At 53.2% G+C, this 14,380-nt stretch overlaps 5 protein-coding genes across 5 annotated transcripts; 4 read left to right on the top strand and 1 right to left on the bottom strand.

Moving 5' to 3' along the window:
* Positions 1 to 34: 34 nt before the first annotated feature.
* SAICODRAFT_90907 (uridine kinase) lies at positions 35 to 1,597 on the top strand. The gene is made up of 3 exons (XM_019171723.1): positions 35 to 111; positions 166 to 299; positions 350 to 1,597. Exons 1-3 carry the CDS (start codon positions 46 to 48, stop codon positions 1,518 to 1,520), a joined length of 1,371 nt encoding a protein of 456 aa, XP_019024921.1. The 5' UTR covers positions 35 to 45; the 3' UTR covers positions 1,521 to 1,597.
* A 45-nt stretch (positions 1,598 to 1,642) lies between these two features.
* SAICODRAFT_18380 (uncharacterized protein) lies at positions 1,643 to 7,195 on the bottom strand. The gene is made up of 3 exons (XM_019165946.1): positions 7,023 to 7,195; positions 6,768 to 6,969; positions 1,643 to 6,714 (listed from the first exon to the last, which is right to left on the bottom strand). Exons 1-3 carry the CDS (start codon positions 7,138 to 7,140, stop codon positions 1,758 to 1,760), a joined length of 5,277 nt encoding a protein of 1,758 aa, XP_019024920.1. The 5' UTR covers positions 7,141 to 7,195; the 3' UTR covers positions 1,643 to 1,757.
* A 136-nt stretch (positions 7,196 to 7,331) lies between these two features.
* SAICODRAFT_29799 (ATP-binding cassette transporter) lies at positions 7,332 to 8,269 on the top strand. The gene is made up of 2 exons (XM_019167501.1): positions 7,332 to 7,535; positions 7,600 to 8,269. Exons 1-2 carry the CDS (start codon positions 7,362 to 7,364, stop codon positions 8,176 to 8,178), a joined length of 753 nt encoding a protein of 250 aa, XP_019024919.1. The 5' UTR covers positions 7,332 to 7,361; the 3' UTR covers positions 8,179 to 8,269.
* An 826-nt stretch (positions 8,270 to 9,095) lies between these two features.
* SAICODRAFT_217413 (uncharacterized protein) lies at positions 9,096 to 10,667 on the top strand. The gene has a single exon (XM_019166461.1). It carries the CDS (start codon positions 9,220 to 9,222, stop codon positions 10,561 to 10,563), a length of 1,344 nt encoding a protein of 447 aa, XP_019024918.1. The 5' UTR covers positions 9,096 to 9,219; the 3' UTR covers positions 10,564 to 10,667.
* Positions 10,668 to 10,770: 103 nt separating this feature from the next.
* On the top strand, positions 10,771 to 13,800 carry SAICODRAFT_6592 (WD40 repeat-like protein; the record flags this gene model as incomplete). Its single annotated transcript, XM_019170186.1, has 1 exon — positions 10,771 to 13,800. The coding sequence occupies one exon, from the start codon at positions 10,771 to 10,773 to the stop codon at positions 13,798 to 13,800; it is 3,030 nt and encodes a 1,009-aa protein (XP_019024917.1).
* Positions 13,801 to 14,380: the final 580 nt, after the last annotated feature.

Raw genomic sequence — 14,380 nt, 5'->3', positions numbered from 1 at the left:
AAACACGCCCTGCCGCAACTGCAAATTAAGCCCAGCTGAAACACCATGTCAGTTGTTGGAGCAGAATACAGACCTCCATGGACAGCGCTCCATGTTATTGGGATCGGGGGTGTACGTCTCCTTCCTCCTCTACGAGACGGATTAACCGAGTAACCTCTTGTTCAGGCATCCGGCTCAGGAAAGACAACAGTAGCACAAAAGCTCATCAAAACCCTCAACGTCCCATGGGTCGTCATCCTATCCCTCGACAGCTTCTACAAACCCCTAACTAAAGAGGAATCCGCACGGGCCTTCAAGAAGTGAGTTGTTCGCCTTTCTCGTCGAACAGGAAGCTAATTGCAACTCACAGTGAGTACGACTTTGATGACCCATCCGCCCTCGACTGGGATTTGTTATTCGAATGTCTAAGTGCCCTAAAACAAGGCAAAAAAGTCGAAATCCCACAGTATTCCTTCGCACTGCACAACCGCCTCCCAACCAAGACCACAATCTACGCCTGTAACATCATCATCCTCGAAGGGATTTTTACCCTCCACGACCCACGCATTCTCTCTCTCCTCGACATGAAGATCTTCGTCGACACACCCTCAGACATCTGTCTCGCTCGGCGACTGAACCGGGATATCTTGCACCGTGGCCGAGATCTGCGAGGTGTGTTGACGCAGTATAACCGCTACGTCAAAAGATCCTACGACGACTGCGTCCGCCCCACCATGAAAAACGCCGATATCGTCGTACCACGGTCAGATTCCCACGTCGCCCTCGACATGATAACCCAACACATCCGACAAGCCCTTGCCGAGCGCTCCCGGAAACATCTCGAAGCTCTCCGTGCACTACAGTCATCTCCTACCTCCTCCGCGGACGAACTTGGCGGCTTGCGGAATATTATATGCTTACCGCAGACACCGCAGTTGCATGCGATGCAGACTATTATTCGGGATGCGAACACATCGAGAGATGACTTCCAATTCTACCTCGAGCGTCTCGCCGTCCTCCTCATCGAGCGCGCAATGGTCGAGTTACCACACGAACAAATTACAATCGAAACTCCTACGGGCAAATCATGTACAGGCATGGCCCTCTCCGCCTCCGAAGTTGTCGGAGTCTCGATCGTCCGCGCAGGAGAAACCCTTGAAGTAGGGCTTCGACGCGTAATCCCAGACGTCTCCCTCGGAAAAATCTTGATCCAATCCGAATCAATGACTGGCGAGCCAAAACTTCACTACTCCAAAATCCCACCACTCTCACCCACCGGGCACGTATTCCTCCTCGACGCACAAATCGCGACAGGAGCAGCGGCGTTAATGGCGATCCGGGTGTTGCTAGACCACGGCGTACCGGAGGAGAACGTGGTGTTTATCGCATACCTTGCCGCGCCGTCGGGGTTGCAGGCGATTGCGAGGGTGTATCCGAAGGTGAGGGTGGTTGTGTCGGTGATTGATGAGGGGTTGATGCACCCGACTGCGTTTATCGTGCCGGGATTCGGGAATATTGGGGATCGTTATTTCGGATGTTAGTGAGTTGAAATTGGAGGGACTTCTCATCAGGCATAGCACAGTTTTCAGAATGCAGGACATTCACCATGCACAATCGCAAGCTTCAATGGATTAACATTAACGCTCGTCACAATATGTGTTCTCCTCGTCCTTCCCTTTCGTATAATATAATAGCACCGTATGCAATATATGTAATAGCCAAATAACTCCATCAACGCCGGATATCAATGTCCATGCTCAAACGCCTGTCCTATATCCTTACTTCTTCCTTTTCGATGGGGTATCGGGATCTGTCAAGTTGAAAGATTTCCTGTTCCGCTTACTACTGGGGGTATTCGCTGTTCCCGTTCGACGCTTTTTCGGCGTCGCTGTTACTCCGTTCTCGTTGACTCCTGCATTCTGCTGTCGGTCTCCAGCAGTAGTGACACTCTCGTCATCCTCCTCATCCACAGGCAAGAAGTCCTGGTACGCACCTCCTTCGGTCTGAAGAAGCTGTGCGAAGGTCTGCTGCACCACGATCTGCTCTTCTTCGGACATCTCTGCGCCGGTGGAGAACGCGGCAGGCAGGGAGTCCCAGCTAAGCTGAAGGTTCGCACCGGCCTGGCGAGTTGCAGGTTGCGTGTTCTTCGCCGTTCCCATCTTATTGCCGTCGAATGCACGACACTTGGCCTCAGTCAGGCCATAAAGCTGCTTCAGGAAGGTCTTCAACATCATCAATGCCGAGAGGATCATGGCACACTTCACAAGCTCGGACTTAGGCGCTTTGTTGCCCTCAGTTCCTGCTTCACCTTCGTTGATTGCAAGGAGACTCATCCCGGTCACCGACATGATCCTGTCCACGGTGTAGATCACCAGGTGAACCTCTTCCGTAGTGCTGTAGTCGAGGTATGCAAAGTTCTCAGCAATAAACTTGGTGAGACTTGGTTCAGGACACCTCTTCTTCTCAGTAAGCTTAGTCGGGTCCACATCCAATGACTTGATCGCAGCAGTCAAAAACTTCTTCCTTCCCTGTCTGTTTGCCTTGACCACAACATACATGGGATCGATCAATGCCATAAACTCAGAGCGGTCAATCCTGTAGCCCTTCACATCTGCATTCAACTTCCTCTGGTAATGATAAGCAGCGGCCAACCCATCCTTGTAACAACTGTCGATCAAGGACGCATGCTTGTCGTTAAGCTCGTGATGCAACCTGATCGCGGTATTCCGCAACGCTGCTGAGCTCGAAGTTTCCAAAGCCAGGATGGCCGAGAAGCACTCGCGAGGGTTAGCAAGACCTTGACGAACAACAAAGTTCAGTACCTGAACAGCAGCGGTAGACACGGCATCTTCTTTGCTAAGAGCACTGTCAAGGATGACTTTGAGATAACGCTGCATCAACCCAGGACTGATGGAATGCGTGGCGAACTTGTCCGTATCACCTCTCAAGACACTGCGGTCTATGTGACCTTGACCGTCGGTGTTTTCAGCCATGGTTGCCTCATTGTTACGGCGCTCTTCTTCTTCAAGATGCTCCTTCATCGTTGCAAGAATAACGATCTTCAGATTGTCATTTGCGCCTCCGAAAGCCTTATCAAGAACATCGATAGTCTGCTCATCAAGGAAAAGGGTACTATTCCCAATGCAAACCTGGCCGAAACTCTGCAAAACGAACCTGTGAAGTGCGAGAGGCAGCTTATCATCATAGAACGCAAGGATGCTGCTCTTGATGTTCGCAATCGTAGGCCTAGTAGCACCGTCACACGCAGCGGCATTTACCTTATCCATGTTGCTGTACCGAGCAAAGTATCCGATGAGCTCCATCAACTTGGCAGCAGTCGACCCGTTTTGGGTAGTGGCAGCTTTCAAAACTGCTGGACGCGTTCTGTCGAGAGTCGCCAAACATGTCGAGACGACGGTTGCAATGCAAGCATAATCGTCCAGCAAATCAACAATGTTGCAAAGACAAGGTATCATCTCTTTCAACAAAGGCCCAGCCACCTTCGTGACATGCTTCAGCAACGTCGTTTCGACTTCCTTGAGAAAAGCATTGTCCATGGGAGGAAGCGCAGGAATGACGTTGCGGTAGACGATCAGTGTCTGGTATAAAGCACTCTGATCCTCTTTGCCTGCACTGAGGACGAAGGGCTGCAACGCTTTGATCTGTCCTGCGCTGAAGCACACTGGAGCACATCCTGCGAACAAGGCAAGAGTGGCAAGCGTCTTCGGGAGCAACGTCTGATCCGTAGACTCGCCAGTCTGGGCTTCAAGAACCTGTTCAAAAAGGCACTGCACCATGAGTTTCAGCATAGTCATATAATCTGATGCCGAACCCTTGGCAGACTTATCCAAGATCACTCCAGCGATTGCTTCTTCGATAAATGCTTTAATCAACCCAGATGTTTTCTTATCCTCGACTATTCTGACAATGACATCGATGCGCTCCCGAAGGACCTTGCGAGCACCCAGCGACAAAGCATCGAAGTTGTCAAGATGCTCACCAAATGCACCCTCGATAGGCCCGAGCCAAAGGTCTTGCATCTGTTTCGTAGCAAGCTCCTTAACCGGATCCTCCTCATCCTGCATCCTTGCCAAGGTCCTCACAGAGACCTCAATCTTCACGGAGAGCTCACCAGTAGTGTAAAGATCTCTCATAATCTTGATCACACTCTTTCGAACACTTGGTGCAACATCGTTTGATCGCATGATGATAACCGCATAGTAATGCCTGGCAAGCTCGGGATGGTTGAGAAGGTATTTCCCGACAAGGTCGACAGCAGCATTACGAACGAGGGGCGAGCTATCAGCTAGTCTCTTTGCAATGTGCTCACGTACGAAAGGACCAGCCAGAATGCTGGCATCGACGTTAATAACATTACCGAGACCACGGAGAGCCTTTTGACGACCAGTGACCTGAGGTTGTTCAAGAGCGTGGATCATACGGTTCAGGATAACGTCAAACAGAGATGCTAAAGGCGAGGTCGAAAGCAGTGCCAGATGCAAGACCTCAAGATCATGATTGGAAACCTCTGGATACACCTGTGAAGTAGGCTTTCGTAGGGGATCAGAGGCGTCCGCTACCAGTTCCATCACAGACCCTTGAAGCTCGTCCGACACGGCCGCTTGCTGATCAAGCTTCTTCACAAGATCTAGCAAGGATTTCGCAGCAACGTACCCATAAGCAATCTTATACCCGACATCCTGCTGCCCAAGCGAATGGAGGTAGCCCAGTGTGACTTTCGCCAGCTCCGCTTGCACACCGATCCTGTCCGCATCCGGCACGGAGCCATTTACGAATCCGGAAATATCCTTGCCAAGTTTCGACGAGCCAACCTCGGTGTCAGTCTTGATCTCCCTTCCGAGATCAACATCACATTTCTTGATTTTTGAAGCGATTGAACCCAGTGTGTCAAGCGCGATACCCTTGATCTGCGCCCCCTGCTTGTCATCGTCAAAATACGAAATTAGATGACGAACAATAATAGTTAGCATAAGCTCCGCAGCGGGCCATTCCGGACATGTGAGGACGGTGATCAAGTCCTCGACGAAGATATCAAACAGGCCCTTGTACGGCGAATCGGATCCGGCAGTCTTAGTCTTCATGACCTTCTGGAGGTAGAAGGAGATGACATAACTGGCAATCTTTCCTGCAGCGTCCTGCGCTGCAGTCCATGCCTGCTCCTGCTTCGCCAATAGTTCTTGCTCGTCATTCTTCTCGACAGCCGCCCCCTGAGATCCATTCATCTCTTCATCCTTCGGTACGTCCACTTTGACGTACTCAACGTCCCCGGCAACACCCGATGTATGCACCAACTTCATAATCAAAGCCGTGACAAGCTGAATACCCTGCCCCCCACTCAATCGATACTGCCTCGCACTCTGCTTGTTCACCGGTAGTTTACTCAATCCCGTCAGAACCTCATCCAGAATGAACGTCCTCTGATCAGCATACTTCGCAAAGATCCCTCTCAAGACTTCCATACTCGCGACTCGTAATCCTTCGATGGAGCTGGAGTTGAAGATAGCTTCTTTGTCCTTGAGGATATTGTCGAGGAAGACTGGAGATGCGGCGGTGAAGAGGAGCGGGTTGATGACCGAATCGGAGATGTCGATGAGTGGCAAGAGAGCCTCGATGTGAGACAGCGTAGTGACGATGCTCTGGAGAAGTGAGAGCATGCTCTTCTTACACGCATACGCCACCTGGAAGGTGGGGTTCTTCTCCGTCGCAGGCTTGCCCTCCACAAGGGGGGTAACGGCATTTTCTAAGAGACCCCGAAGGCACTCGATGATCGTGATTAACAGATCCTCCGAGATAATTTGCCTCTCATCCGGTCTTCCCGTCATAATTTCCAACACAAAGATAGCACCCCTTAGCGCCCCTTCGAACTTGCCCACAGTCTCAATCCAGGCCGTCGCTACATCTTCCCCAGCCTCAGACAACCCCATATCAAGACGCACCTCCTCAACCCGCCTAACACTCCTCACGGAAATCTTCTGTAGTCTCGTCAACTCCTCCACAGAAATCTGTCCCAACCGTCCCGCCGCCGTGACCTTCCGTAATGCACGCTGAACCTTCAACTGCATATCCATCGCCAGACATGGTTCCGTCCCACCGATTGTTTCCAACACCCACATCATCTGCGCATCCCCATTCATACTGACATCGCCGCCCTCCGTTGGTTCAAAGGCATCATCAGCCTCAAATATATCGCCGATCAAGTCCACGAATTGTAGGACCGCCGCATCCGCTTTCTCCCGCTCCGGGACACTAACTTGCCTCTCCACCCTCCACTCCTGACCCTTATCCGTCTTGGTTTCCTTCCTCTTCTTCGGACTTCGCGTAGGCGTCGTCACATCCTCCTTCACATCCGCAGCGCTCTTCGCCGGACTTACCGGTGTATGCCTGTACTGCTCCGGCGTAAAATGCGGTGGCGGGGACGGAATCAACACCACCGGTCTCGGTTGCGAGGCGGGGGCTGGAGTTGTGTGCAGCGATGTTAGGGGCGTCATAAACGAGGTCTTTACGGCGTGCTGGTATTCCGAGTATGCTATTGATGTTGAGGCACAGTCGGGGGTGGCGGCGGTAGCAGGAGGAGGAGGAGGAGGTGGTGGTGGTTGCATTGCCACCGCCGTTGACTGTAGTAGCATCTCTGCAAACCTATCCAGTTGTGGTAATGGCGCTGTCGGCCCTGGTATCCCATTCATTCCATGCGGCAGCGGTGGTAATTGTACTTGACTGTTCGCCCATCTGTTAGCATACACCCTGGAATTCCCACAGCTGGCACTCACTATGGCATTCCACTAGCTTCCCTCAACATCTCACCAACCTCCCTCCCCTTTGCCTTTGCAAAAGCCGCTTCTTCAGGGGATGTATGCTGTGTCCGGTTTAGTACCTCCATCGCCGCATCGACTTGTGCTTGTTCTTCTGGCGAGAGGGTGAGGCGGGTGGAGACAAGTGGGAGTGAGGTGGGTATTGGAAATATGTTCGTTACTGTTCGTCATTGTTAGCAGTTTCGTAGACAGAGTTTCCGTATGAGGACGAACTCGGGGCGGCGGGTATGATGGATGTGAGAGGTGTATACTGCATGGCCTGCACAATATCCAACGGGCCAAACGGCAATTGCTGCCCATAGCCATTCTGCTGCTGACTATGCCCGTTCATCCTTCTCCTTTCCTAGGCCTTCGAAGGAGTCGCTGTCAATAAAGCTTTCTCACACCTCACGTACGAGTTCACCGACGCGCATCCTTCCCCGTGTTTTCCTTGACGCACGGTCCCTCCACTATCCCCGATTCGGAAAAGTGAGTACTTCCTCCACCCAAACTCGAACTCGTCGCGCCAAGACTACGTTACATCACCCACAAACATCGAACCAAACAACCAAGATGCCATTGTTTCAAGCGCTGAAGATAGGCAAGATCATGGATGATGGAGACTACTTGTTTAAGGATGTCTCGTTCAGCATCGAGGAAGGCGAGACGATCGTTGTGAGGGGACCGAGTGGGTGCGGGAAGTCGACGCTGCTGAAAGCACTGGCACAGCTCATCATCTACGACGAGGTATGTCCCCCACCGTGGCCAATCCTCTCCTTAGGACGTATTTGGGGGCTCATGATGGGAATAGGGCAAACCCTTCCTCAACGGCAAAGCCCCAGAACAAATGGGCATCCCACCCTGGCGCACCCTAATCCAATACGTCCCCCAACGACCCCCACTCCTCCCCGGAACCCCCCACGACTTCTGGAACACCCTGACCTCCTTCTCCGCTCAAAGGTCCCGACAAACAAGTGAGGACATCTACGACGACCCAGTGGAGATCGCGGCCCAATGGAACGTGCCTCGGAATCTGTGGACAAGCGAGTTCTCGACCCTCTCTGGTGGCGAAGTACAACGCATCACACTCGCGATCGCAGTAGCGCTCAACCCCGCCGTTCTACTCCTCGATGAACCAACAAGCGCCCTAGACCAGGAAAACACGCGGTTAGTCGAGGAGACGCTCAAGGGACGGAGAAGTGCGAAGGTTTGGGTTACGCACAGTCCGGAGCAGGCGGAGAGGGTTGCGGGGCAGACGTTGTGGGTGGGTGGGGTGCCGGGGGAGAATGTTGTTGTGCAGGGGAGTGGAAACGGCGAAGAGGCAGGCACGGTGAGAAGAAAGGCGCCGAGAAGACAGCCGAGTGGATATGGAAGTGTCAGTCGGGAGTGATTCAAGCCAAGAAGATCATGATTTACATTGGTCCATGCATACATGTATCGCTATCGTACAAACAAGTAAGCTCGGAGAGCCGGGATCAAGTTACTCAATTCCTCTCCCCCGTAAACTCCAGCGGGTCGGTCCCCTTCCTCCTACTCAACCCCTCATACTTCTCCGTATCCTTCCCCTCCTGCACATCCTGAGACGCACTACTCCCTCGAGTCCTATTCATCCCACTCGGGTTCTCCCGACCCTCTTTGGTCTGGGCTTTATTGCTCGTCTCGTAGTCTCGGGACATATCCTTATTCGCGGGTGATCCCTCGAGCTCGCCGGAATCGGCTTTGGCGGATTCGGGAGAAGTTTTGGAGGGATCGAAGGCGGCATCGGAGGAGGCTACGTCGGAGGAGCGGCCGGAGGCTGGGGTGTATTCCGCGCCGTAGCCCTTGTAGTCTGTGTCGCGTTTCTCGAGGGAGTCTTCGGGCTGTGAAGCTGTCCTGTCAGTCACGGTCAAGAAACTGGGGAAACGGGTAATCTCACGTTCTTGGACTTCTCCTCGAAAGACTTGTTCTCCTTGGACTTGTTGTCGGAAGCGTAGGAGCGGGTGAGAGCAGGAGCGACCCGTACAGAGCGGATAGAGAGACGAGATGGCTGAGCGACGTAACGGCGGAGGTTGAACATGCTTGTATGATGGTTTGTTGGTGTGGTGATTTCTTGAGGGAGGATGGGAGATTCGCCTATATAAGCTCGATGGAGAGAAACTACGTCATGGACTCACGTTGCCAACTGACCAACTGCCTGTAGAACGAGCTCACGCAGAACGCAGAAGTCGAAATGAAAAAGATTCAATCATCCACATCATCCTTCCCAATGGAAGCATCATGGTCTTTCACCTTAGGTGTCTGCTAAATGACAGCTTATGCACGACGCGCATGTCCAACAGATACGAGTCTGCCGATACTCCACCAACAAATCCAGCAGCTACCATTCCCTCGATCCTCGTCGACAACGGTCATTTCATGCTGACGAGATTGTCGACAGCTAAAACAAACCACAATGTCTCTCCACCCATCGAACTCCGTAACATCAACAACCTCAACCTCCACCCGCCCCTCCCACAACCGTCACAAATCCTCAACCGCCGCAATCTCCCGCCTCACCTCCGAAGCTGACCCCGAAGCTCCCCCAACCGGCAAACGACCACAGAAGAGTCGATCGTTTATTGCGCATACCTCGCGACATCATGGAGCGCGTGTACCGTCCTATGGAAAAGGCTTGAATAAATTGCACAAGATGAGTGCACTTACTAAACCGCCAGCAACGGCAGTGGCGGGGGCAGGGGATGGTGGACAGGCGCGGAGTCCGGGAAAGAAGAGTGCGTTGCGAAGGGCGCAGAGCGAGGTTAGGACTGGGGTTGCGATGGCGGCCGCGCATGACAGTCCACAGAAGAAACCGGTGAAATCGAGTCGGCAGTCGAGTGTCAAGTTTTCTGCTGGGGCAGAGAGTTGGGACGAGCGGGAATTTGTAGAACCGCCGCCTTCGACACAAACAGCAGGGCTTGTTAAATGTGACTCCCTCGAGATAACCGAGGTATCGCCTGTCACGCCAACACAACATAGCCATGGACAGCGAGATGGAAACGGGAACGGCGAGGTCAAGTCCCCACCGCACGCACTCATGCGAAAAATCAGCACAAATTTCGGCCAAGCACAACCCAAACTCTCCACCGAAATCGCGCTCTCGAAGGATTTGAATCATGCTTCTCTCACCGACGTACACACCCACAATATCACTGCTCCGTCCTCCCAGGAAGGTGACTTGGAGTCACCCATCACGTCGAGATTCATTGATCCGGCTGCACCACGGGCGGGGGTGGCGGGGGGTAAGGCAGGAAAGCAGAGCTCGAGGGAGAGGAGTAGTATCTCTGCCGCCAAACGGGCCATGTCCGCTGCCTCCATCCCAGCCCTCTCCTCCTCCAACAGCAACACCATCTCCCGCACCCAACAAAAAGTCCTCCTCCAACGCGCAATAACGTTCTCGAACCCCGAAACTGACGAGAATGAGGGAGCAAGTGCGGGAACACGGGTGTTGACACCGAGCCAGCATGCGAGGTTCGGGAAGGAGATCGAGAGGGTGGGGAGGGAGTACGTGAACGCGTGTCGGTTTCGGGATCCAGTGGTGGAAGCCCTCGGACGTGTCATGAAGCAAATTATCAAGGAGGGAGCGGGTGTTACTGCTCCTGTCTCGCGGAACGGACCAGTGAGGAATTTACGGTTGGAGGAGACGAGGAGGGGTACAGGTTTGTTGTCGAAGAGTGATAGTAATTTGGCGGGGAGGCGGGAGAGGGGTGGGACGAGTGCGGTGAGCGGGATGGTGAAGCAGATGTGGAGGGAGGACTGAGGGAGGTGGGATGTGGGAGGTGGGAGGTGGGTTGTGGGTTACGGTATCAGCAATGTTCTCACGGTAATGCACGGTGCCTGCCTGACTCGATCGCGGAGCACGCCCGCCGAAGCATGCCGCGTCACACGTCACCGCCAACCCGTGCTTCCGCGACTCCCTCCATGGCCACCCCTTGATCCCCTTTTTGTTGCCGACATTGTAGGATAAATGCCCATGGTCAGTTCAACACGGAGGAAGATCAGCTATGTCATCCCCCTCCCAGGCGCGCGTCCGGGACATCTGTTGCCGGTGAATGCTCTGGCGGTTGATACCTTTTCTGCTGTGGTGCTCTATAGTGCTGGACGGGATGGGAAGCTTATTCAGTGGGACCTTGGCTTGGATCAGGAGGAGCAGGATGGTGGGGAGGACGAGGAGTATGTCAGCGTGCATCGACCACGGGAACCGATGGCGAGTATGACCAAGTATCGAGCACAAGTCGATGCGCATACACACTGGGTCAACGATATCGCGCTCGTGTCACAAAACACTGCGGTCGTATCCGCGTCGAGCGATACACTTGTCAAGATATGGAGACCGGAGGAGAATCGCGTGGATACGCTCGGACACCATACTGACTACGTTAAATGCCTCGCTTCTGCTGGTCCTTCGTGTGACTGGATCGCGAGTGGTGGACTTGATCGGAGAGTGATGTTATGGGATTTGAATGGGTATGGCGAGAAGACCCGGATTGACCTCGATGCGGCGGGGGGTGGGCCGAAGGGGAGTGTGTATGCCCTTGGGGCTGGGGGTGGGGTTATCGCGAGTGGTGGACCGGAGCGGGTCGTTAGGTTATGGGATCCTAACTCTGGAAAACGGATTGCCAAGTTGGTGGGGCATACAGATAATGTCCGCTCCGTCCTCGTTAGTCATGATGGTCGTACGATCTTGACCGCATCGAGTGATTCGACGTGTAGGATTTGGGATGTGGGGAGTGGACGGTGTCAGAACACGCTCACTATGCATTCTGATTCAGTGTGGAAACTCTACTCGGAACATCCCGACCTGAAGCTTTTTTACTCAGCGGATAAGAGTGGGTATGTCGCACGGACTGATGTGAGAAATGTCGCGGATCCGGAGTATGGGACTTGTGTTGCGATTTGTCAGGAGGGTGCGGGTGTTAATGGTTTGGTTTGTGCGAATGACTATATCTGGACTGCGACGGCTGATTCGTCCGATATTCGCCGCTGGGAGGATTATGATTTGTCAAGTGAGCGGGAAAGGGATTACCTGTCCGTGAACGAGAATGGAAATGGGCATACGCCGAGTCGGACGCCGACGTCGCCATCCGTGCCAAGGAGTGCGTTGTTACCGTTGACCTCTACCGGGCACTTTGCTTTTGCCACGACTGGATCGCGCGATCCAGAGGTGTCGACGATGTACTCCGCCGCATCCGTCGTCAGCATCCCCCAATACATGAACCACCAAGACGACCCCTCCATCCTCCCCATCCGCTCCACCCCCACCGAAACCATCCATGGCCAACACGGCCTCATAAAACACCACCTCCTCAACAACCGCCGACACGTCCTCACCCTCGACACCTCCTCCGAACTCGCCCTCTTCGACATCGTGAAATGCCAGCTCGTTAAACAGCTTGGAAAAGGGAATTTAGAGGAGATGGTCGCGAAGTTGCAGACGACGGATAGTATTGTTAGTTGGTGTAGTGTTGATACGAGGGTTGGGAATATGTGTGTTACGTTGGATGAGAGGACGTGTTTTGATGCGGAGATTTATGCGGATGAGGTTGAGGGGGTTGATGGGATCGAGTTTAGGGAGGATCAGAGAATTAACTTGGGGAAGTGGGCGTTGGTTAACCTATTCAAGGGGTTGATCAATACGGAGCTTGCACGGCATGAGGATTTCATGAATGGATTACGCGCGAAACAGCAGGAACTCGAGGAACGGAAACAATCGTCGAAACGTGCGAATGCGCCATCGTTCATCCCTATCGAGCAGAACCCGATGGCGAACTGGGAAACACAGGGTTCGGAGGTACAGACCCCAAGGCCGCTCAGGATCGCGATTCCGACACCGGGGATGAAGATTGGGTTGGCGACTCCGGCACCGACCTATGCGGGTAGTCCGCAGCGGAAGAGTATGCTACTGCCTGACTCGACGACTGGGAAATCAGGAGCAGGGTATAGCGTCGGTACGCCAAGTTTGCCAGCGAGTTTACCACCTGCGACCACTCGTGCACGACCGAGTTCATCGTCAGGTGCGACGGCGTTAAAGTCCCCAGGCTCCCCGATGACGAAGATGGATTACTTTTCGTCTGCGCATTATAGTAGCTCGGCACCTGGTTCCCCGGCAGTAACGCCCGGCGGAACGAGAACCAGTACGCCCGAAGCGACGACGGCGACGACACCAGGTGGTTCGCGACTCTTGCGGATGTTTGGTGGGAAGAAGAGGGAGGGATCGGTTTCTGAAGGGAAAGGTGAGAAGAATGGAAAGGGCCTCGGACCTACGTCCGCACCGAGCGCGAGTGTGTCGCAGACGCCGGTACCAGAACCATCGACGCCTTCGTTCCCGTCGGAGACGCCAATACCATCTGGTGCTGCGACTCCGGTCGAGGCGGACGGGTTTGAGGACGTGTTGTTGGGCGTTGTCAGGAGGATTCGGAGACAGGTTGAACAGAGTTTGCTTCGCGACGAAGGACAGATTCAGAACGTGATGTCGATTAGTCTTCCAAGTGAGACGCCACCGTTTTTGCCGCCTTCTGATACGATGATCGTCATTAAAGAGGAACGACCTGATATGGGTGCGCCTGTTGATCTATTTCATGGGACGGTTGCGACGGTGGGTGATACCGCTCATGTGGATATGCTTGAGCAAGTTGCACCCGCGTGGTTGGGTGATGTGTTACTGCTAAACAAGATCCCATTGAAGGATATCGTCAAGATCCCATTCGTGTTGCATCCATCGGACGACAGCGCGTTGTCAGAACTACCAACAGGCAACGCACGACTTAACGCGAACCGCATGCTCCGTGTCCGAAAGATCCTCGCATATGTCGCGGAACGCATCGACAATAATGAGCGCCCACCGACGGCTATCGACAAGCCTGTCGAGGATTGGCTAGAGTTACTCTGTAATGGTGAGGTACTGCCGATAACGATGACCCTTGCGTCGGTTAGGACGGCAGTGTTTAAGCAGGGTGGTGATGTGCAGTTTCAGTATAGGTTACGGAGAAGTTCATGACAGGAGCATGAGATTCAAAACGCTGCTTCTTGGTAGGCGCTGGCGCTGGGAATGCTTTAGGAGTTTTTCATTGTATGTTGATACCATTTGTTTTACTAAATCAAAGGTTCTATGCTGAAATTCAATGCCAAACCTAAGTGATGCTAGTGACCTATCTACTCTACATGTATGTACTCCAGACCATAAGGTTCCTGTTTCCCACGCCTTCCCGTTCAGTATAGCTATCGCATCTGAGTCGGCACATAGTCTGATTGGAGGTAAAGGCCCCTAGGTAAACAGTATGTCAAGGCTTGACTGGAGAGAACAACGGGCCTTATAGCAAGGCTCAAACCCCGTGTGTACTGGGCTTCATGTAACATCTGCTCAGAACATCTGTGATCTGAAACCCAATACACAATTTCTTGACCGAATGTGCATTGTTGAGTGTTCGAAACATTGAAAACAGTGTCACACATCCTCACGGCATGCGCCCATAGCCGTTTGAAGTATGCGGAGCTTTGCAGCCTATGACATCGAAGACTTACTTGGTAACCGATATGTTCCCACGGGTATTGAACGGTTCAACATACCTCCGTGTATT

Source organism: Saitoella complicata (genome assembly GCF_001661265.1).
Source record: "Saitoella complicata NRRL Y-17804 unplaced genomic scaffold SAICOscaffold_8, whole genome shotgun sequence".
In the NCBI taxonomy this organism is placed as follows: Eukaryota; Fungi; Ascomycota; class Saitoellomycetes; order Saitoellales; family Saitoellaceae; genus Saitoella; species Saitoella complicata.
This window is presented reverse-complemented; position numbering and strand designations above follow the sequence as displayed.

Coding starts and splice junctions, on each gene's coding strand:
- SAICODRAFT_90907 (XM_019171723.1), top strand. CDS start 46: ATGTCAGTTGTTGGAGCAGAATACAGACCTCCATGGACAGCGCTCCAT. Junction 112..165: donor ATGTTATTGGGATCGGGGGT/GTACGTCTCCTT, acceptor CCTCTTGTTCAG/GCATCCGGCTCAGGAAAGAC. Junction 300..349: donor TCCGCACGGGCCTTCAAGAA/GTGAGTTGTTCG, acceptor TGCAACTCACAG/TGAGTACGACTTTGATGACC.
- SAICODRAFT_18380 (XM_019165946.1), bottom strand. CDS start 7,140: ATGAACGGGCATAGTCAGCAGCAGAATGGCTATGGGCAGCAATTGCCG. Junction 6,970..7,022: donor CATCATACCCGCCGCCCCGA/GTTCGTCCTCAT, acceptor AATGACGAACAG/TAACGAACATATTTCCAATA. Junction 6,715..6,767: donor GAAGCTAGTGGAATGCCATA/GTGAGTGCCAGC, acceptor ATGGGCGAACAG/TCAAGTACAATTACCACCGC.
- SAICODRAFT_29799 (XM_019167501.1), top strand. CDS start 7,362: ATGCCATTGTTTCAAGCGCTGAAGATAGGCAAGATCATGGATGATGGA. Junction 7,536..7,599: donor AGCTCATCATCTACGACGAG/GTATGTCCCCCA, acceptor TGATGGGAATAG/GGCAAACCCTTCCTCAACGG.
- SAICODRAFT_217413 (XM_019166461.1), top strand. CDS start 9,220: ATGTCTCTCCACCCATCGAACTCCGTAACATCAACAACCTCAACCTCC.